Source organism: Falco peregrinus, chromosome 9 (genome assembly GCF_023634155.1).
Source record: "Falco peregrinus isolate bFalPer1 chromosome 9, bFalPer1.pri, whole genome shotgun sequence".
In the NCBI taxonomy this organism is placed as follows: Eukaryota; Metazoa; Chordata; class Aves; order Falconiformes; family Falconidae; genus Falco; species Falco peregrinus.
The window spans coordinates 26,299,223-26,318,501 of record NC_073729.1 but is presented as its reverse complement, the minus strand read 5'-3'; the positions used below and the strand labels follow the sequence as shown (position 1 = coordinate 26,318,501).

The 19,279-nt window shown below is 42.5% G+C and overlaps 1 protein-coding gene across 2 annotated transcripts in view; it reads left to right on the top strand.

Moving 5' to 3' along the window:
• CDH4 (cadherin 4) overlaps positions 1 to 19,279 on the top strand; it is a 462,845-nt gene that overhangs the window by 281,838 nt on the left and 161,728 nt on the right. For both annotated transcript variants that reach the window (XM_055814001.1, XM_055814000.1), the window contains 2 exons: positions 2,525 to 2,748; positions 18,043 to 18,219. In XM_055814001.1, coding sequence (XP_055669976.1) covers positions 2,525 to 2,748; positions 18,043 to 18,219 — 401 coding nt within the window. The remainder of the gene's footprint in view (positions 1 to 2,524; positions 2,749 to 18,042; positions 18,220 to 19,279) is intronic.

The window sequence follows — 19,279 nt, the reverse complement described above, 5'->3', positions numbered from 1 at the left end:
TCTGAGAACTAAGCTGGCGTTGCCCTTATGGCCGGATCGATGGTAGCGCTGCAGAGTCTTGGGGCTAGTGTTGACCACGCGTTGTCTGCAGCAGCCTACTTAGAAGTGAAACCTCGTTTTGGGGGATAAGAAATTTTGGCCTTCAGGAGATGAGCTGTTATTGACCTCCAGGCCAGAGGGTTGGCTTGCTAGCATGGACTGGCAGCCCTCAGCACTGGCCGGGTTTGGGTGCCATGGCCCGGGCACTGCACAGCGTGCGGCACCTCAAGAAGGGTGCAAGCTCCAGCTTGGACATAGTGAAGTTGGAAACCTCAACACAGTCATGTATTTTTTTTAAGTTTGGCTTCCAACTTGTACATCTGAGCTTTGACATTTGAGATAGTTCCTGGCTTTTCTGGAAACTGTGGAAGACTCAGTCTTGAGGCTTTCTTCTTTATTTATTTAACTGGATGAAAGTCTTCCTTCCCTCCAGTGGGAATGTCTGCCTGTGCTGTGACACTCAGCAGCTGAAAGCAAGGGTGCCAAGAGCTTTAAATTGTGGTCAGAGTAGCAATTATGTAATACCCTGTCCCTTAAAAAGTTGTGACCAAAGTTTCATTTAAACTTTCAGTAATGCAGGATATGGTAGTTGCTGTTACATTGAAAAATCTTTGTTATGCTCCTGGAGATAGAAAACAGAGATAACTGGTCAAGTGTCTCAAATAAAGCATGTCGGGTGCAATAGGTGTGGAGGTGACTTGCTGCAGCTGGAGCTACAACGAGAAGTAAAGGTAGGCAAACCCATTTTTGTTTGCCCTAGATTCCAAATTAAACAAGATTTTAATGATGTAGTCATTAAATAGATGTGACAATGAAATTGCTTAAAAGCATTACCCATGGGTTTTTTTATATACTAGATAACTTTATCCATCTTCTTTTATAAATCAAGGTGCGATATTTGGTGTTTGTGCCCAGTAATTGCTGCAGCATTAGGTAACAGTTCCCACCACACATAAAGAAGGACGAATGTGGTCTAAATAAATACGTAGCATGGAAAGGCTTTGTAAGTTGTACAGTTGCGACATGATCACAGCACCCCGGTTGTGGAGAGGTGCCGTCTGGTGAAGGAGGGGATGGATTTTCCCTTCTTCCGCTACAGCCTGCTCTTCATTTCTCCACACTGTGAGGGTAACCAGGGGCTTTGGCAGCAGGCCTGTTGAGCAGTTCCCTGGCTGTTTTTCTCTTTCACCTGTGCCATCCCTTGGATATTTATATTTGAATCCAGATTCGTCCCTGATATGGCTCAAAGCAGCACTGCAAAATCAGTCAGCAATGGTAAGCGGTGAAGGGGGTGGCTGGGGTAAAACTGGCCGGGGAGCTCCTCTCACCTGGGTTGCCACTGCATCCTTTCTCCCACCACAGCCAGGCTAGCTAGGAGTATCTGACTTAGCCTTTCTTGTACAAAAATTAATTGCCTGCTGAAGCTGCATCAGGCTTGGACCAGCAGGTTTTCCTTCTCTCGGCACAGGCTCGGAGCATTGCTGCTAAGCACTCAGAAGGCGCAGCATGAGAACCTATGTAACGATCCTAGCTAGAAAGCTGGATATCCATTCTCACTCACTTGAGATGTTTTTACGGGTACAATATGTTTTCCTTCACCACATGTGTGTTCCGCCCCGTGGATTACTCAAATGGCAGAAAGTGTTTTGTTTCCTATATGATTAGCTGCAGGTTGAGTTTCTATCAGATTTGTCAATTTTGTCATATAATAGTTTGGGTTTTTTACAGCCTAATGTATGTGACATGCTTCATAATGCCAATAAAAATAGTTTTCAAACTAGACTGTGAAAGAATTTGACCAAAAAACACCGAAAATAAAAATATCAGCAACCGGGGAGCTTTGATCTGACAGTGTAAGCTTTTAAATGACACGTAGTGATTTGTGAAGCAAAGTTTTACAGTTCCTCTTTGCAACAGCTCTAATGTGTGGGGGGGTTGGCCCGGGTGGGATTGCGGCTGTCACTGGGGGGGGGTCTGGTTCCAGTAGTGGATGCATTCTGCAAAACAGTTTAATTTTTTTGTTTGTTTTTACATTTCTGATAATGGAATTGTTATGGGCTTTTGAATTTCAGTTAAGAATGTGCAAATAGGCTATCTGGTAAGTAGGTTATTGAAGGGTTAGGGAAATGGAGAACATTTTGTGCAAAAAAATACCCACAGTGTGGGTAATAGACTCCAGTCGAATTTAAAAGATAATGGCGACAAGGGAGAAATCCACTTGTAGAAATGGGGAACAGCTGTGTTTGAGATCTAATGAAACTGTATCAAATACTTTAAAAATGGCTTACAACTTCTTCCCTGGGGAATGGAGATAAAGCACAAGAGCACTCCTGAAAGGTCGAAGAAACAGTTAAATCATTTCCTTGATGGTTATTAGAGATACAGAAGACATCAGTGAAAATTAAATGTCTGAAACTTGTATTTGATTGCTTTCCTTATCACGCCAATCTCACACATTTCTTCCACCTCTTACTCTCTGTTCTAGTAAAATTTAATAACTGTGCCGGTAACAAGGGAGTTCGGTATGAAACCAACAGCCTGGACTTCAAGGTGAGAGCCGATGGGACCATGTACGCTGCCCACCCGGTGCAAATACCCTCGAAGCAGCTGATCCTGATGGTGACCGCGTGGGATCCCCAGACCCTGGGCAGCTGGGAGGCGATTGTCAGGTTTCTGGTGGCAGAGAAGTCACAACACAATGGCCACAAGGTAAGAAGTTTTCAAAGCTCTTTTTCGTACTTCATTCTTCCTTTGCCTGTGGTCCCCAAACCTTTTAAAGCTATGTGCGGCATTGGATTGTTGGTGTTGTCTGGTCTGTGCTTCCTAAGGAAGTGTGCAGGTAGAAGATACCACAGGCAGCATCAAATTGCTTGCAAGTGATCCTTGAACCTCTCTGACAGAAATTATTTAAGGTTGCCAATGAGGGAAGTGGTCTTTAAGTTCATGCTTTTGTATTTTTAAGTGACCGCTTGGCTCTGTTGCATACTGCAGGTTACATACCTTGTGTTTGCATCTTACTGCTAATTCTTTAGACTTGAAATAAAACCTGCAAATGAAGGGTGCTTCCCTCTTTCCAGAATCGGTCAACCATCTTCTTCATGGTTAAATTCAGGTTTATTTTGTGACAGTGTACACCGTGAGTTGCATACTGGCTGCTACTGCTGTGCTGCTAAGATGTCTCCCTGGTTTTCGCAGTGAGTCCTTTCTCTCCATGAGCCATCTGCATGGCCCTGCAGCTCCACGGGGGGCTTCCAGAGGGGAGATTTGGGCTTGTTCCCTTCCAATGCAGCAAGGACAGGAAGCATTGCTGCTGCCTGATAAGGGACATACGCCCACATGCAGCGCAGGCCAGCAGGCCAGCGAAGCACAACATGGCACCACAGTGGCAAACGTCCCTTCTGCTCAATGCCAGCATCTTCCCTTCCTCACAGCTGAAGAGTGAAAAGCCAGCACTGTTCAGTATTTTGGACAGGCTACAGATGCTCGCTTTTTATTTTTTTTAATTTCATACGTGTAGCTGAAAAGCAGGAAGGATCTGTCCCTGCCCAGCAATGTGAGAGCAATTTGCTTCCGTTAAATCCAGCGGCGGGCTGCACAGCGCTGTCGGAATTGGGGACTGCTCCAGGAAAACATTTCTTCTGGTCTGTTCCTTCAGTAGCGGTCTCGCACCCACCTCTTCCGCACCACCTTTGGCAGCAGCAGTTCGCCTTTTCATTTCCTCCTCCTTCCTTTTCAGCCTTAGTTTGGGCTGAAGACCCCGTACCACACCGAGTAAACGCAGTTACACTGTCTGGCACCTGATCAAACCCCAGTCCTCTTGACGGTTGGGTGGTTACATTTCAGCAGGGTTTGGCAGGGGGTGGGATGAGGAGCCTGATTTATTGCTGGACCTTGAAGATGTGCAGAGCAAGGATGAAGGTGTGTGTCCTGGGGAGCAGTCACGGCTGGTTCAGGGACAGGTTGGGTCACTTGGTGGCTGTAGTTGGGGTTAACGCACCACGGTAATTGTCAGAAGAGCGAGGCTGGCCTCTCCGCTGTGCTACAGCGCTCGGGCAGAGAGGGCAGGGAAGGAGCGGGGAAGGAGGGAGAGCCCTGCTGGGCCCTGCTGTCAGAATGCCGCACGCGCCTGTGCCGTTTGAGAGGAATTTTGCCACGTGTGAGGCAAGAAGGAAGAGACTTGGAGAGACTTAAATCTAGCAGTTGCCCAGTGGGCTGACCCCTGAGGTTTTGCATGGCTTAAAGTCTTATAAATACACTTCTGCTGCTCTTCAGCGAGGCTCTGGCTTGTGCAAGATATAATTAAGCCCTGTATGTTATGACAACTGTATTTGCCATTTTCTAACCAAAGAAATACTGCTTCCTTCTAAAAGTAATTAAATATTGAAGGAACAAAGTAAGACGTCTTATATACTGCTTTAAATTTCTTCTCGGTGTAGCAGAAAGAAAACTGAATAAGCACACATTTCTGTTTTAGTAAAATATTTGGTTGGAAATTCATGTAATGTTAATGTAAGCTGAACTCTGGTTCAAAACAGAGAGAGCTAAGCTTTTTAAAATTCATATCCCTTCTTTCTAAAAGCCTTATTAGTGTGTAGTTTGAGGCTGGAAAAATATGGAAAACAAGACTAATGACAAGGTCATAAGCAGTTTTAATGTGGGTCCCTATAGCAGGCATCCGACTTGTGTTTTATTTAAATGCTTGTGCTTTTTGCAAGCAAAACAATCCTTTGGTTACTAAAGAAATAAATATGATTATGAGATTATTTAAAAAAATAATAGTGTTATGCTAAAAAAACCTCTAAAACCTAACAATATCCAGTTCAATATGTTTCAGGCCATGACCCTAATATACTACATTTCATGGCTTTTACTAGAAACAGATTTCACATTTGATTTTGTATAGTATAATATGACTCAAGCAGAACTACATAATTTTTTTAAAGACATTTCAGACTGTTGTGTTATATTCAGGGTATGGAGACAGCAAATACGGGAGAGAAGGGAGGAGGACGTGAGAGAAGGAGAGAGACCAACTCTGTGTTCTGGCACACACATCCATTTCCATTTTACTTTATAAATTTGTGACTGATTTTGTGAAAATGCTGAACAGTTCCCAGACATTAAAAATAATTGGTATGAAATTTGCCTTACCGCACCTACTGATCTCTTTTTGCTGCCACCTGCAGCACAAACAAGTCCTTTTGCCTCGCTCACCCATCCTCTGTGTTTGTGTAGGCTTCTCGATGACGGATGGCCCTCAGCTGGGGCAGTCCCGCGGCATGACAGGGGGCTTGCTGCCCCTCTGAATCACCTCTGAAAGGATAACTCAGAATTTAATTCACAATTATCCGTGGATTAAGGCTTTGTGAAAACATGATTAGCCCTCCTGGAATGGCCATTATTAGACATTTGGTTTATTATGGAGGTTACTGCAGAATAAATGTTATAGGAGAAGTCAGAATTGTTGGGATGCTGCTTGAGGTCATGGGGGACCAGAAGTGAGGTCCCTGCTCTGCTGCAAATTCCTGATGCGTTCTGGGGGGAACAAACCCAGTCTCCTATAGCCTGCCTGCAAAGTGGAGGCAATGGGCTACTTCCTGGGAGGGCACAGAGGATAAATCCCTCCATACACGACCCTTTGGATGTGTGATCCTTTATTTAATCACAATATATAAAACTGCAAATCCACGTAATGGACTGGGAGAGCTTTGGTGGTGGCCAGCATGTTTTCAGAGTGGCAGATTAGTTCAGGATGGCTTCCGTCAAGATAGTTGTCCCCTTGTGCGCAAAATCAGAGGTTTTGGTGTCTGTACCTGCACCCGAGATCCCACAGCTGTGTCCTTACTCTCGGTGCAAGCTGACATTTTAATGGGGAGTGACCCAATACAACGACAATTTCCCCTCCCTCATAGCATTGGCCTCATTAAATGTGCTGATTGCTTTAGATGACTGGGTAACCTGGGCAAATCTGCGCATTTTCAGTGGTAACCACTGTAATGAAAGAATTTGTGAAAGTTTAATGCTAGTAGGATGAAGGGGTAGCAAAGAAGGTAAAGATTTTAAAAATGCATTTTATGAAACATGAAGCATACATTTTCCCCTCCTCCCCAGCAAAAACCGAACGTAAACATTTTTCTGGTTCATACAAGTGATGTTAGTAGCTAGGAACTTTTTTTGTTCAGTCTTGCAGGAAACCTGATAGCAATTCAATTAGAAAATGCAAATGAGGTCACATATTTCCCACAGGAGTGCCGAATTACCCCAGAGGAAACTAAGTGATATTCTAGCATAACAATAAATACTTAAGATAAAGTTTCTTATACGGTTCTTGTCTGGCTGCCTGTTGTTGCAATATGAAGTATCAATCAGACCTGTGAGTCTGATTTAGAAAGAAGAAGAGAAAGGCAAGGAAGGGGGAAAGGGAAGAGGAAAGGAGAGGAAAGGATGGTTTTGTGAAATAATATGAAGTCCTTGTAGTTTGTGTCAGCATTTATGCTCCAGAAGAAAGCGTAGTAAAGCCAGGCTTTACTTACCTGCAATTAGTACAATGTCTTAGTTTGTAACAGTGCATGCTGTTCTGTCTAACAATTGAATATTGATTCAACCAAAAGTGTAAAAATGAAGATTATGTTTATGAAGAGTGACATTGCTGAAGACTTCAGTCTTCAGAGTGCCCTCTGTTTCTTAGCTGCAGAAACTCGAGGCTTCCCAAGTCCATGGACAGACATACAGCCGTTTGTGCTCCGCTTCCCACACTACCCTCTGTGCCCATACGGTCTGAGCATCTCCTTGGCACTCCGCACCAACCAACGTCCTCCGCTCCCTGTGTTGGCTTGTCCTGTCTGAAGTTCCACCCCCCTCTTTAACATTGATCTTTTCTTAATTTTTTAGTGCTTCTATGTGCCTAAAGATGTTAAGACACATCTGTCAAATTTTCTTCTTTATTTTTTATTTATTTTTCTGTAGTACTCACCTCATGGGTTAAAATCAGATCGTAGAAATACAGCATAGAAAGGAATTCACAACCAAAGAGCTTAGAAATACAGGGTATATTCAGTACATGTAGGATGCCAGTCATCTGTTGCCAGTGACTTATTTTAGAAATAAAAAAAAAAAAAAGATTGTTTTCTCTGAATCATGTTTATGTCAACCTAAGTTTCTCATTGTCTTAGCTTCTCAAATTCTGAGCATGGAAGTATGTAAATTTTTGCAATCACTGGGAATTGTGCAATTAAAATCTTGCAAATATATGGGTATGCAGCTAGTGTTTAAAACATTGAGAACTACTGTCAGAAATCAATCCTCGCTTAAGCCCAGCTTGTGTTTTATTATGTCTCTTCTTATTTTGGGCTTCTTTCGTAACCCAGGTATGAGTCCACAGCCATACAATATGAATGTGCAAAGCTGATTTTTACAGCCAGAGGGGTTTTTTTTATTTAAAGCCTTTAAATAATCATCTCTGGCATTTCACCTGGCTGAGATTTTAAATTCCAATACAGCCTTTTATTGCTGATCGCAAATACAAAGGTCTCTGGGCAAGGAAAGGCTTATTCAGCACTGATCTTGTTTATGACCTTGGTTATTGTGCTAGCCAGGTTGCTCTGTGCCAGGCCTGGGAGCGATGAAGATGTAGCCTTCTCCTGATGGAAGAAAATGACAGCTGAAGTGGGAGTTGTGCTTTCAGTGCTCCGAGTCTTCCTGGTGCTCTCAAGTGGCTGCACCTGAAAACGGGAAAAAGAGCCACTGCATTTGTTCCTTTTCCTTCCTTCTGCGTTGGGATGAGATGTTATATATGGCATCAGGGTGATGGAGTTTACCCCATAAAACTGTGCATTCCCTAGAGAGGAGCTGAAGAAATGGGACCATGTTTGTCATCCTGCCTTTTTCTGGCTATATTTATGCAAATTTTAAATACTGTGTTGTTATGCTGGGGCTGTGCTTTTTGACTGCCTCTGTGGGGGATCCAAAGTAGTAGCTAAGTCCTGTAAAATGGCAGCCAGCATAATTTTTATTTCTGTATCCTCATCAGTGAAACAACACCTTGACAGATCACACTCAGTGTGGGTAGATACAGAGTTTTCTGTTTTCTTCAGGCAACCTGTGAGACATTGTTTGGGGATTTAATAAATCAGATCAGTGGAAAAGATGAGAAAGCAGATGACTAATAAATTAATATCATATAATTGTTACCAGTGAGACTGCTCATGTTAATTCTGGAAGTCTAATGAAGATGCGTCAGGTGACCTTGTCTGACCTCATGCTTAAGTGGATTTGAACATCTAGCATTTAATCATCACATGAGATGAAAGTGATGTTTGTGAAAAGACAGGAACTTACTTGTCCTGCTTTTCAGGTGTGTTGAATCAAATTGCCTTATACCAAAGCCAAGATAAGATATGACACACAGGTGCTCGTTGCCTTGGAAAATCAGCCCGCTATGGGAAGTTTCCAAGCATTGCACTTGCTGCATTTACTTCTTAAATAGTCAGCATCTTACCAAGGGTCATGCTCAAAGCCATACTAGAAAGATCATCCGTAAGTGAAATTCGCTCCAGATCTCTCTTCCTTCAAACAAAAAGAAATCCTAAGGATTGAACTGCCTATGCGGAAATAAGTTTTTCCTGATAAAACAAAACCCTTGGACTGCTGCGTACTGCCTGCCTGTGATGTGTGCCTTGCCCTTGCCAGATCAAAGCCTTTGACCCGTGGTTCCCCATTCTTTGTTGTTAACTGCTGAAGTCTGACTGCCACTTCCAAGAAATATGTTGGACTGAATTTCCTAAAAAAGTCTTCATTGCTGTGGTAATCCGTTGACAGTTACATGTAAACACGAGTTTGAGTAAAGACGAAAATTGCTTCATGCACACACACTCATTAAAATAAACCTTTTTTTAGGGGTTGTGAGGTTCCACCTATTTTTTCTTTAGCCCAGTGAGCTGAGACAGCTTGGGAGTTCCAACTGAGAGTGAAGAAGGGCTTCGGTGCCTCCCAGCCCCGGGAGGCCAGGTCCTTGATTGCTGGATGTGCTTCGTGGTGGTGCAGCTGCATCACGTTCTGCCCCCTTGGCGCTGCTGGCCAGAGGAGCGAGGAGAACAACCAAGCACGGGAGTGCAGCGTGGCAGGGTGAGCCAAGCAGGCGTCGTTACCACTGGTGAGGAGTGGGATCTCAAACAGGGTCTCCGTCCAGCAAAGCATTTAAACACAGGCTTAAAGTTCATCATGTAAATGGGATAAATTAAATGTGTTCACATGTTTGAATTGAAGCGTTTGCTTAGGTGCACTCCAGAATTGGGGAATAAAAGAAGAACAACCTTTTCTCAAGAGCCTCTTGAAATAACCAAAGGATAACTTGAAAGGGCAAACTCACACGCTAGCACTGGGGAGGAGGAGAATGAATTACTTCTGTTAAAGTAGCAGTGGTGCTTGTGATCTCTTAAATCTCTTGTGATCTTTTTACTTGCAAACATTATGAAGAGAAGGAATATTGTTACATTTCATTCATTATGATTATTTTAATTCATGTATCTTTTGATCCTCATGGCTTTAGAAAAATAAAATGAGATTAAAATTTTTCACAGGCTTGTTAAAGGGTAGATTTGCGCCTGCTTCTTTCTGTGATGAAGGACAGTTGTAGTAGGCTGAGTTCTAGAAGCAAAAGCAGCTTGGTTTTGGAACAGTTCTCCAAATTATTTGTTAAAAGTTTTATCTGGGTGGAAGTACTCAGCTTGCTAGCCCAAGTGCTTGATACATTTTTCTTGTGAGAAACATAATCTCAAGCTGCAGTAGCGTTTTTTGCTGTGTAGTTTTTGATGAGATCTACCATCTTTATTCCCGTCCTATAGGTATCTGAAGAGGTAACAAGTATGTAGTATTCTGTAATTTAATAGCCATGCTCTTGAGAAGTGCTTGTAGTTCTGAAGCCATTGTGTATGGCTTCTTCCAATTATGAGAATGACATTAACTTGAAGACAGAAGTGTCTTTTTGTAAACACTAGAAAGTCGAGTTACAACAGTAATTTAGATGTTCCTTAAACAATCCTGCGTAAGAAGCACTGTGAGATTAGATCTTACAAAGGGAATGTGAAAAGGTCAAGTTGATGTGGGGAGCTTTACAAGGAAACAGCCTCATCAGAACTTTTCATGTTGGGATAAGATGTTCAAGCCTTGAAACAAGGCAGAAAAGTACATCAAGAGCTGTGCTCTGTGGATGATGTCATCTTCTTCTGTTCGTTGAAGGCTCTTGCAATATTCAGAGCCTGACAATGACAAGAGTATTGCAGATGCTTGAAACCTGTGGGAACCATAAAAGCTTCCACCAAAGGCAGATGGATTTCTTATGTTCCTACTCTGGTATGTGATTCTTCCAGAGAACGGAAGAGGAAGAGCATCATTTGAAATCTTGAAAGCTGTGTGCAGTTCAGGAGATACCTCTAATCATCAGAGTGGTGTGGTACCGCAGAATACGTTTCAACACAGCTCTGCCTCTCCACCCCAGCCAAAACTTCCCTCCCCTTGGAGAGACCTTTTGCATTTCATGTCTGCTCAGTAATGAACGTGAGTGTGCCTTGCCTGCAGGTGTCCTTAGTCTGCTAGTATAAAAGCAAAGCATATAGAAGGGCTCTCATGACTTCCCAGATTCCAGCTTAAAATGGTGATAATTTACCAAATATTTAGGCAAACAGGTGATGTTGGTGAGTTCATGTGATTTCTCAATTTCAATTAAATTGTACTGAGAAAACAACATTTGCTGTCCCAGTGGGGGTCACCTGGGCAGCAGCCGCCTGAAAAGCCATGTTCTGGCTCAGGGTGCAAGCTTGTGTTAGCTGCGGTCTGTGTCCACAAGGTCCTTTGCTGGGCCACTAACCTTGTTAGGTTTTCTGATCAAAGAGAATAAATTGTATTTGGTTTTTTTGATGCCATCTATGCCCAGAGCTAGTGGGTGCCTCTTTTCTCTGGAGTCCAGGCTTAGCTCGGTATTTACGGTTGCCCACTAAGAGCCCTGTTGCAGCTTTCGTCAAGAAAGGGTCTTCTCCCGCCTGACTTACAAGCCAGAGTGTTGTGTTCTCCCTGTTCAAAAATTCCCTTCAGCTTTTTGCTTGCTTTGCAGCCCTACAGCGCTAAGGAGCATTTTGATACCTCAGTCACACTGATCACATTTTATTAGATATATCAGATAAAGTTTTCCAAAGCCTGCAAAGCCAGCCAGATACCTAACAACCTTAAATTTGCATGCATGCCTCATTTTTCAGCTATCAAGGAACAGCGCACATACAGGCAGTTGCTCAGCTTTGACGTAGACTCCTTGGGAGAGAGGGGCATTTGGCGCGGCTGATGCACGTGTGTGCATTTTACACGGCTTCTCCTCTTCCTCTGGGGGCAGTAACTCTGTTAGATTTTAGTCAAACTTTTTCTTCCCTGTCAGCTGATGTGTTCTGGAAGCTCATGCACTTGCCAAATCTGACAATTTTTCTTACTAATTGACTCTAATGTGAACTGCTCTATGCAGCCCCACTGCTAGCTGATTAAAAAAAAAAAAAAAAAAAAAAAAGTAGTGAATTTTTGCTTAACTAGCTGATTTAATTAAAATGTTTTATACTGTACTTGTATGGTTTCTATAAATGGAGAGGTAATTTTGTTTAATGCATTCCTAACCAAACATAACATTCCTGACTATGTAGCCAGATTTGATAAAGGTCACAAACGCTGAGATTCCACTGTTTGCTTTTGTAAGTCGTGATGATCAAACAGCTTGTTTTGGCACTTGAAATATCCTGTCAGGATTGGTTCCCTCTATTCCTGTTTATACCAGAAATTATTAATATAGTTTTAGGAGCAGAGGGGGTTCTCTGTATCTGAACACCGTTCATCATCTTTAATGTGGAAGTCTGCTGCTAAAATCACGTCTCATTGTCAATTAGTGGCTTCTCTGCAAACACATTAATTTAATGCCGCTGCTGAAGAACTGTGCGCACTGGAACATCTTGCTGCTAGAACACTAGTTTTCAGAGCACTTCGACACAAATCATTCATGAATAGCAATTTACACCGTGATGGTAATGGGACGTGACATGAAGTTATCTTTGATTAAATTTACCACAGCTTACAACTAGTAGTAAACAGAGCTAATACAGATAGTCGCAACAGATTTCTGGAAGTTGGATAAGGGGAAAAATAGGTTATGGATCCCTTGCCTGTGCTGTTCCTGAAGAATACCTTCACAAAGAATGACTGTAGTAAATGAAAGTCTAAAATAAAAAGTCTGATCTTCTTAAAACTCTTTTTTTCCTGTCTCCAGCTCTGGCGAATTCAGCAATGACCTAAATAAAAAAGAATCAATTACCCTAAAGTAAATAAATTTGCTGTTTGTTCTGCTACTCTTTCATTATACTGTATGAGAACACAAAATGAAATATTTCTCTGCTAAAAGATCAAAAACTGAGGAAACGGTGCATTTTGGGAGAAAAGGGCTCATTCGTCCGCCACTGCTGTCCCTGATGTCAGCAAAATGTTGTCTCCTTAGAACAGAATTCATGCAACTGTTTATTTTGTGGTGCTCTCATGTTCCCTTTGTTAAAGAACTAAGCTATATTTTCATTGTCTTACTTTCTGTTTGGTAAATATCATTTTCTCCTGTCCTTTCTACAGCTACCATGGAAACAAGCAAAACTGTTTCAGATTAAATACTTTTAAATAGATTTTTTTTTTCCTTGGTAGAAAATGGTACCGGTTTTCAAAATGCGTATTGATATAGGAGATGAAGGGAAATATATTTGAGCAATGGACTAAAGGTGGCTTTGTATCCCCTTGTATTGATAAAAATATATTAAAAACACATTGCCTCAGTTAAACCCTAGGAGTGACACTAGAAACAAAGCAAGCCAAGTGTTATTTCTTTTCTGAAAAACGTCTAGGGCAGAGCATTAAAGATCCTATGAAAATAATAAGACTGACATATAAATAAAGCACATGTTAAATCGTAAATAATTTTGGTACTCGGGAAATAAAAGCCTTATTAGCTCTCCTCCAGTTGCAGATACTTTTTATTCCAAGTGCAAGAATAATGTATTTTAGTGCTGAATCTAGAGCGTTCCCTTTTGTGGGTTGAGCCCCATAAAATCAATAATCTCCAACAAACGTACCCTAAGACGCACTGTTATTTATATGCGGAGAATGGTGGCTTATTTACCCAAACATTAGAGTGATCCAAAATGTTCAGCTAAGCAGGAACACAAAATATGATATTATATTATGTAAATGGGTTTGTGATACGCTCTGCTGGATAATAACTTCCAGATGTCTCTGTAGCCAGAGGCTGACGGATATCAAAGGCAGGTTGGCTGGGAGGGGAGACGTGCCAGCTGGCGAGACTGGCTACTGCTAAGTGTAGCGGAAGGTGGAAGCTGGTATTTCTTCACACTCACTGGTTTTATTTGTGGACTAGTGAAAAGTCAGCGGCTTGCAGCCTTCTTTTCACGAGCAGCATAGTGCTTGAGGGGCTGTAGGGATCCCATATGTCCTGTTCTTTCAGTGTAGTATTTTTCACCCTCTTTTGTGAGTAGCGTTGAGTTTAGTCCGAGTCTCCCAAGAAACAAAAGGCTGACAAGCCACGGACTAGTACAGGCAGGAGCTTATAGACAAATTAGATGGCTATTCCGACTGACTTTTTGTTGCCAGCGCTAAATGCAGACAAGGAATCACCCTGAGCTCTCAGCACTGTGGTGTAAATGGAGTCAGTTGGAGCAGCATACAACCCCACCAGCTGGGAGTAAGATTTCCTAAATCTGCTTGCTCTTAAAGTCTGAAAATCCCTATGGGTTTAGCTACATGGCCTCTTCCGAATGCGGCAGGTTGTAGTCGTCATCGTGAAATGCAATGCTAGACTGAAAAGGTGCTGGAAATTACTCCTGTAAGGTGCCGTTGATGTTGCTGCTATGGCCTACGCCTTCTGTGGAGCTACCTTTGAGAAGAAAGATCATTGCCCAGTTTTTATAGATGAGACTGTGCCTCCTTCAACCTAACGTTGCTTTCTGAGAGCTTGACCTGTCATCTCAGTGAAAGGTTTCCACTTGACTTCAGTATGGTTTTAATTGACTTTAACTGATAGCCCCAAAATACCCAAAGAGTGACAAGGGAAATTGTAGGGTGGGTTCTGCACGCTGTGCTGCAATTAATCCTCAGCCCATCGGTGTGACTCCCTGACCAAACTCAGGGAGCATGCAACGAATACTGCAGTTGCACTTTTCAGAGGAAGAAGCATTGTATCGAAGATGGAATGGCTGCGTTACGATTTGCTGGCATCAGCACTGTGCGTATGTACGTCGTAGTTATGGGCCGTAAGCCACTTGCAAGGGACGCTGGAGCAAAGTGTTGATCCCAGGTTTGCAGAACGTAGGCTTTAAATAGTACAGCTAGCATGGCACGCTTTGCATCGCTTCGTTAGCAAGCTTTTAAAAATTCTGCCCTAATATGAATACTAAGACATTAGATCATACTGAATCCAAATTCATAACAAATTTACATCCGGGCATGGTCTTTTCTCCTGTTGTTTTTCTTCATCCCACACTTTGTAATCACTTTTTCTCCTTGAACTTGAAAGTTTTCATCTGTTTTGTTCAGCTGCATTTCTCTAGCTTATCAATGTCCTGAAGTAATAGGCGTAATTTTACTGAATTATCTGATTATTTTCTACTCTCATTTAATTGTCTGCATATTGCCAAAGACCATGCGTGCATGTTCTATGTTTGGTGTTTGATCCTGTTGTAACAAATTAAAAATGTCACTGTGTAATTTTCAGAATGGGGAGTGGATGTAATTTTCCACTGAGCATGTATTCTGTAGACTGGCTTCCCTTTTGCTGCAATTGCCCATCGTCCTTTCGCCATATGGCAGAGGATGATGGCACCTCACAAAAGCAACAGGAGGGAAAGCACCCTAAAGCAATAGCACTAGAGGTGCTCAATTTGATTGTGAGAAGGCTATGGACAGGTTGTGTTCTGATGACACTACGAACGGTAGAGGAACGTTTTTATTCTTTGAAAATGTTTGCTTGAGATTCTGGAAAGCACGCAGCCAGTAGGGCCATGAGAGAAGGCACAGTTGTTAGCTCAGTGAAAACTGTAATTCAGCAAAAACAGAATTGGAAGCTGTATTTTATAATTAATTTAATTTGGTGTCACATTCTGCTTTTTGAGTTGAACTTAAGATCCTTGCAAGCTCGAAAGTACAGGAGAGTTTCCTGGGGCTTGACGTTAGTCGTTGCTGTTGTTTCAGAGATGTTCTTGGATGTTTCAGTCAGAGATCTGAATAGTTCTGGCATTTGTACTCACCAGACTTTGTTACTGCATTTGTCTCACAGTTTTTAAACAGCAGAAAACATGTACAATGTATTTAAACACCACCAGAGAAATTAAGGTCATGAGAATGCATTGTCAACAAATGAAGATAAAAAAGAGCCGTTGTTTAAAAAAAAAACCAAACTTGTTGTTGCAAGACGCTTTTGAAATTCTACATACCAAATTCAGATTCATGTTGATGATTTATTCTAATGTAGGAAAACATCATCAAGAGTGACAAGCAAGCTAGTCACTGTCTAGTCACCTGCCAGCAAATATTTCATAAAGACTAAAAAGGCTGGTACTGCCTTGCTGAGCTGACACTAATTATTTCAGTATACATGGAGCTTTGGGATTCATGTTAATTCTCAAGTCTGTCTTTAGTTCAGACTCATTCCACTGTGTAAACTCAGCAGAGCACAAATTATTTGACCATCCTTTCATAATCTGTCCCCATGCTCACTTGCCAATTATATAAAGTGATCCAAATACCTGCTCTCAAAGGATCCCCATTTGGGAATCACAAGGCAATTAAAAAAAAGGGGGATATCCACTTTTCTGTAGCTCATGCCTGGTAGTCCTGTTTCATGTTGACATTCATTTCTGGGTATCTGCTTTAGATAACATTGTTTTCATCAGTGTTCAGAAAAGATACCTTTCTGGTGATAAAACCCTTTTTAGATGACAACTCTATCGGATGTAGCATATTGCATCCCATAGGAAGGATAAGCTCAACAGTACCTACCACTCTCTCGAATATCCCGAGGTCTCCCACTGCTGCATCATGATGCTGTTTCTTTGTTCATTACACACTTAAGTGAGTATTTTTAGAACAGCACCTAAATATTGAGCAGTGGTGTAGTGAACTTGCAGTAACTTAATGTCAATGCTTGTTGAAGGTGTATAAAACAACATCAAGCAAACAAAAACCAGCAGTCACCTTGGTGGCATGAGTTAGCATGAGGGAAGATTTGAGAAACGTGACTATGTGTGTGATGGAAAAAGACCATATTTGTCTGTCCTGTGAAAATTCAGCTCTGGAAGTGGCTCATTTTTAAGGTTTGCAGAAAAAATAGCTGCATTTTTGCACATATGCTTCCAACCCTTGCAGCCAGTGGGTGTCTGCCCTCCACAGGTAACACAGACCGGAGCCACCATCAAGCTGTGAGAATGTCCTCCTTGCTACTGTGCCCAACTCTCAGCATCCAGAAGGTCCACACAGCTTTGGAGCACTGCTCAGTTCGACATACTGTTTAGTTCTCCTATACTATCTAGTTTTGAGGTGACTGCCTGCTTCATTGCGTTTCCAGAACAAGAAATGTGCTAATAGATGGGTTTACATCAAACTATAAACCCTGAAGCAATGATTCCCACTGAAATCAGTGCCTACAGATAACTGCTTGCAAATGTTTGTAGGATGTTTGAGTTTGTACATTTGGAGTATGACAAAAAGTGAGTGTGGCTTAAAATTGTAGGAGACTCAGAAAATAATTTGATGGGTTTTCCTACAGTGTTCTTGGGGTTTGGGGCATGGGTTTTTGGGTGGGGATATTTATTTTTTTTTTAGAAAAATAGATTAAATTTGTAAAATTCAGAGAATAGTATTCTCTGAATGGAATATTTCCTCAAATAAAGAGAGTGTGGTTTGTATTCTTTCTGGTTTATGGAAGTTTAAACATTTTCTGGTGGGAGTACAGGTCGCCATATGGTAAGAAAATCTTGTATTTGTTATCTTTTCTGCAGACTTCCCAGAAGTAATGCCTGGAACCCTAGGAGGCCACAGAGTATATAAGTATTGGGACTGGGTAGCCTCTGAAGAGCCTCTCCACATCTACATTTCAATGACTCATCATTCTATAAGGCAAAAAAATTCTGATGATGAACCAAACTCTTTAAATCCAAAACGTGGTCCCACCATCTCCATTTTTATGCCACAGCAATTTAATGTGTCCAGTACCAAAGTATGCCATGGGCAGTATCCATATTAAAAAAAAAAAAAAAAAATCACAAAGAAGGACTCAAGGGTGCCCCAAGTAATGAAAATTGTTTACTGACTGAGGTATGTTATACTTCCCAGGCTGTGTGGGGAGATGTGTGTTTGGGCTTTGTGTTCAAAATCCACCTCTTATTAAAAGGTCATTCGTCACAGAGCACTAGGAAGTTGAACTTACTCACCTTTGCAGCCGCGGAGCTGGTGCCCCCTCTGGTTGCGGTTTGGTTGGTTTGGCAGGACACATCTGCAGAACCTGCAGTTTACTGTAACCCTGCTAATGCCAAGGAGCAGGCTAGCTCCGTACCGTAAAACTGGACCCATGACATAGGCTCTCGCTTTTTTTGTGTTCTGGTAGGTTGCATTTATTCGAAATTTGCAGAAACTTCTTTACTCCAACATGCTGTTAAATCTCCCTGCAGCTTGTGTGATGAAGATGATACATTCTGGGAGGCATCTTGATTTGAGAGTGACAGCTCCATGTATTTGTGAAAATGAAGTGACAGCAGAGTTGCCAGTAAAGCATATTGTGTCTTTGCAATGCAGAAATATATCATGTTAATAACAATGATTTTCACAGCTACATGTGACCATTTGCACACAAGGAAGCATCGCTGTTGGGAGAAGTCCCAAGAAGCGAGCAAGCAGCTAACTGGTTTTGCTTGCTTGTTTCCAAAACAGCCAAAAGGAAGGAAGACGGTGCCGGGAGAACTGGCGCAGCAGCAAAGCGACACTCTGCTCCCGTGGCGCCAGCATCAGAGTGCTAATGGCCTGCGGCGGCAAAAGCGAGACTGGGTCATCCCCCCCATCAATGTGCCAGAAAACTCCAGAGGACCCTTTCCACAGCAGCTGGTTCGGGTAAGTTAAAAAAGAAACAGAAATAACAACAATAGTAACGGTAACTTTGCAGCACGTCTAGTGATTTAGTAGGTGCAGTGCATGGCATGGGAAGCCTGGCTGGAAGCACAGGCTCTCTGCTCTTCCTCCCTCGTGCAAGAAAAGTTGTCTTTTACATGCTGCTGAAACGCTTCTTTTCCAAAGCAACTTGCCCCAGTTTTCCCTCCCCCAGCTGAACCCAGCCTAATCGCCTCCTTCCAGCCAGGCCCTTAAGAGGTGCTGGTGTTGCTGCCAAGATGGCACGTTGCCCACGCTCTCATCCTGCAGGCTGCAGGTGTAAAGCTGGGCTCGGTGACACCCAGCGACAAGGGGGTGCTGCATCCTTCCCTTCCTTCGCAGAGCCGGGGTACAGATGCGTGGGGGGGGCTGAAGGAGCTTGGCTGCCTGCCGCAGCTGCAGATGGATCCCTCGTCCTCTCTGTGCTGCTGGTTTCTTTCTTTACAAGGATATCTCTGAGATCAAGTTTACCCGTGTGGTTTTCTGTGATGATTATTGGATGACAGGAAAAGAAAAAGAAGGGAAAAGGGGCCTCTGACAGACACATTTGGTTGATACATTATTGCTGTTGATAAGTGTTAGGAAAATACAAATACATGTTGCTATTCCTCTTGTGGGTGCTGGTTTCGTTTTTTGGAGCAGTTGAAAGATTAGCTGTAAAAAAAAGAACTCCCTGGCAGAGTTTTTCAGTTCTTCCCTTGGAAGAAAATGGCAACAATTATAAAATTTCAGAACTTATTTTGAGCAACAGTGGTGTGTCATTGGCATCCCTCCTCAGGAAGTTCACCTAGGCATCTTGAAACAGTGCCTGGACTGCAGTGAGTTGTCATCGTTACCTGTTTCATGCTGATGAGCTGATACCCTTCTGCATATCCCGTGGCGGGGGGGGAGGAAAGGAGCTTGCTGAGTCCTTTAGAAGTTCAGTGCAACGACTCCTGCGGTGACTGAAGGTGCATGTTCTCAATTCAACAAGTATTAGGTAAACTTGAGTTGTTGGTGCTGCTTTGTGCAATTAGGGAAGTAC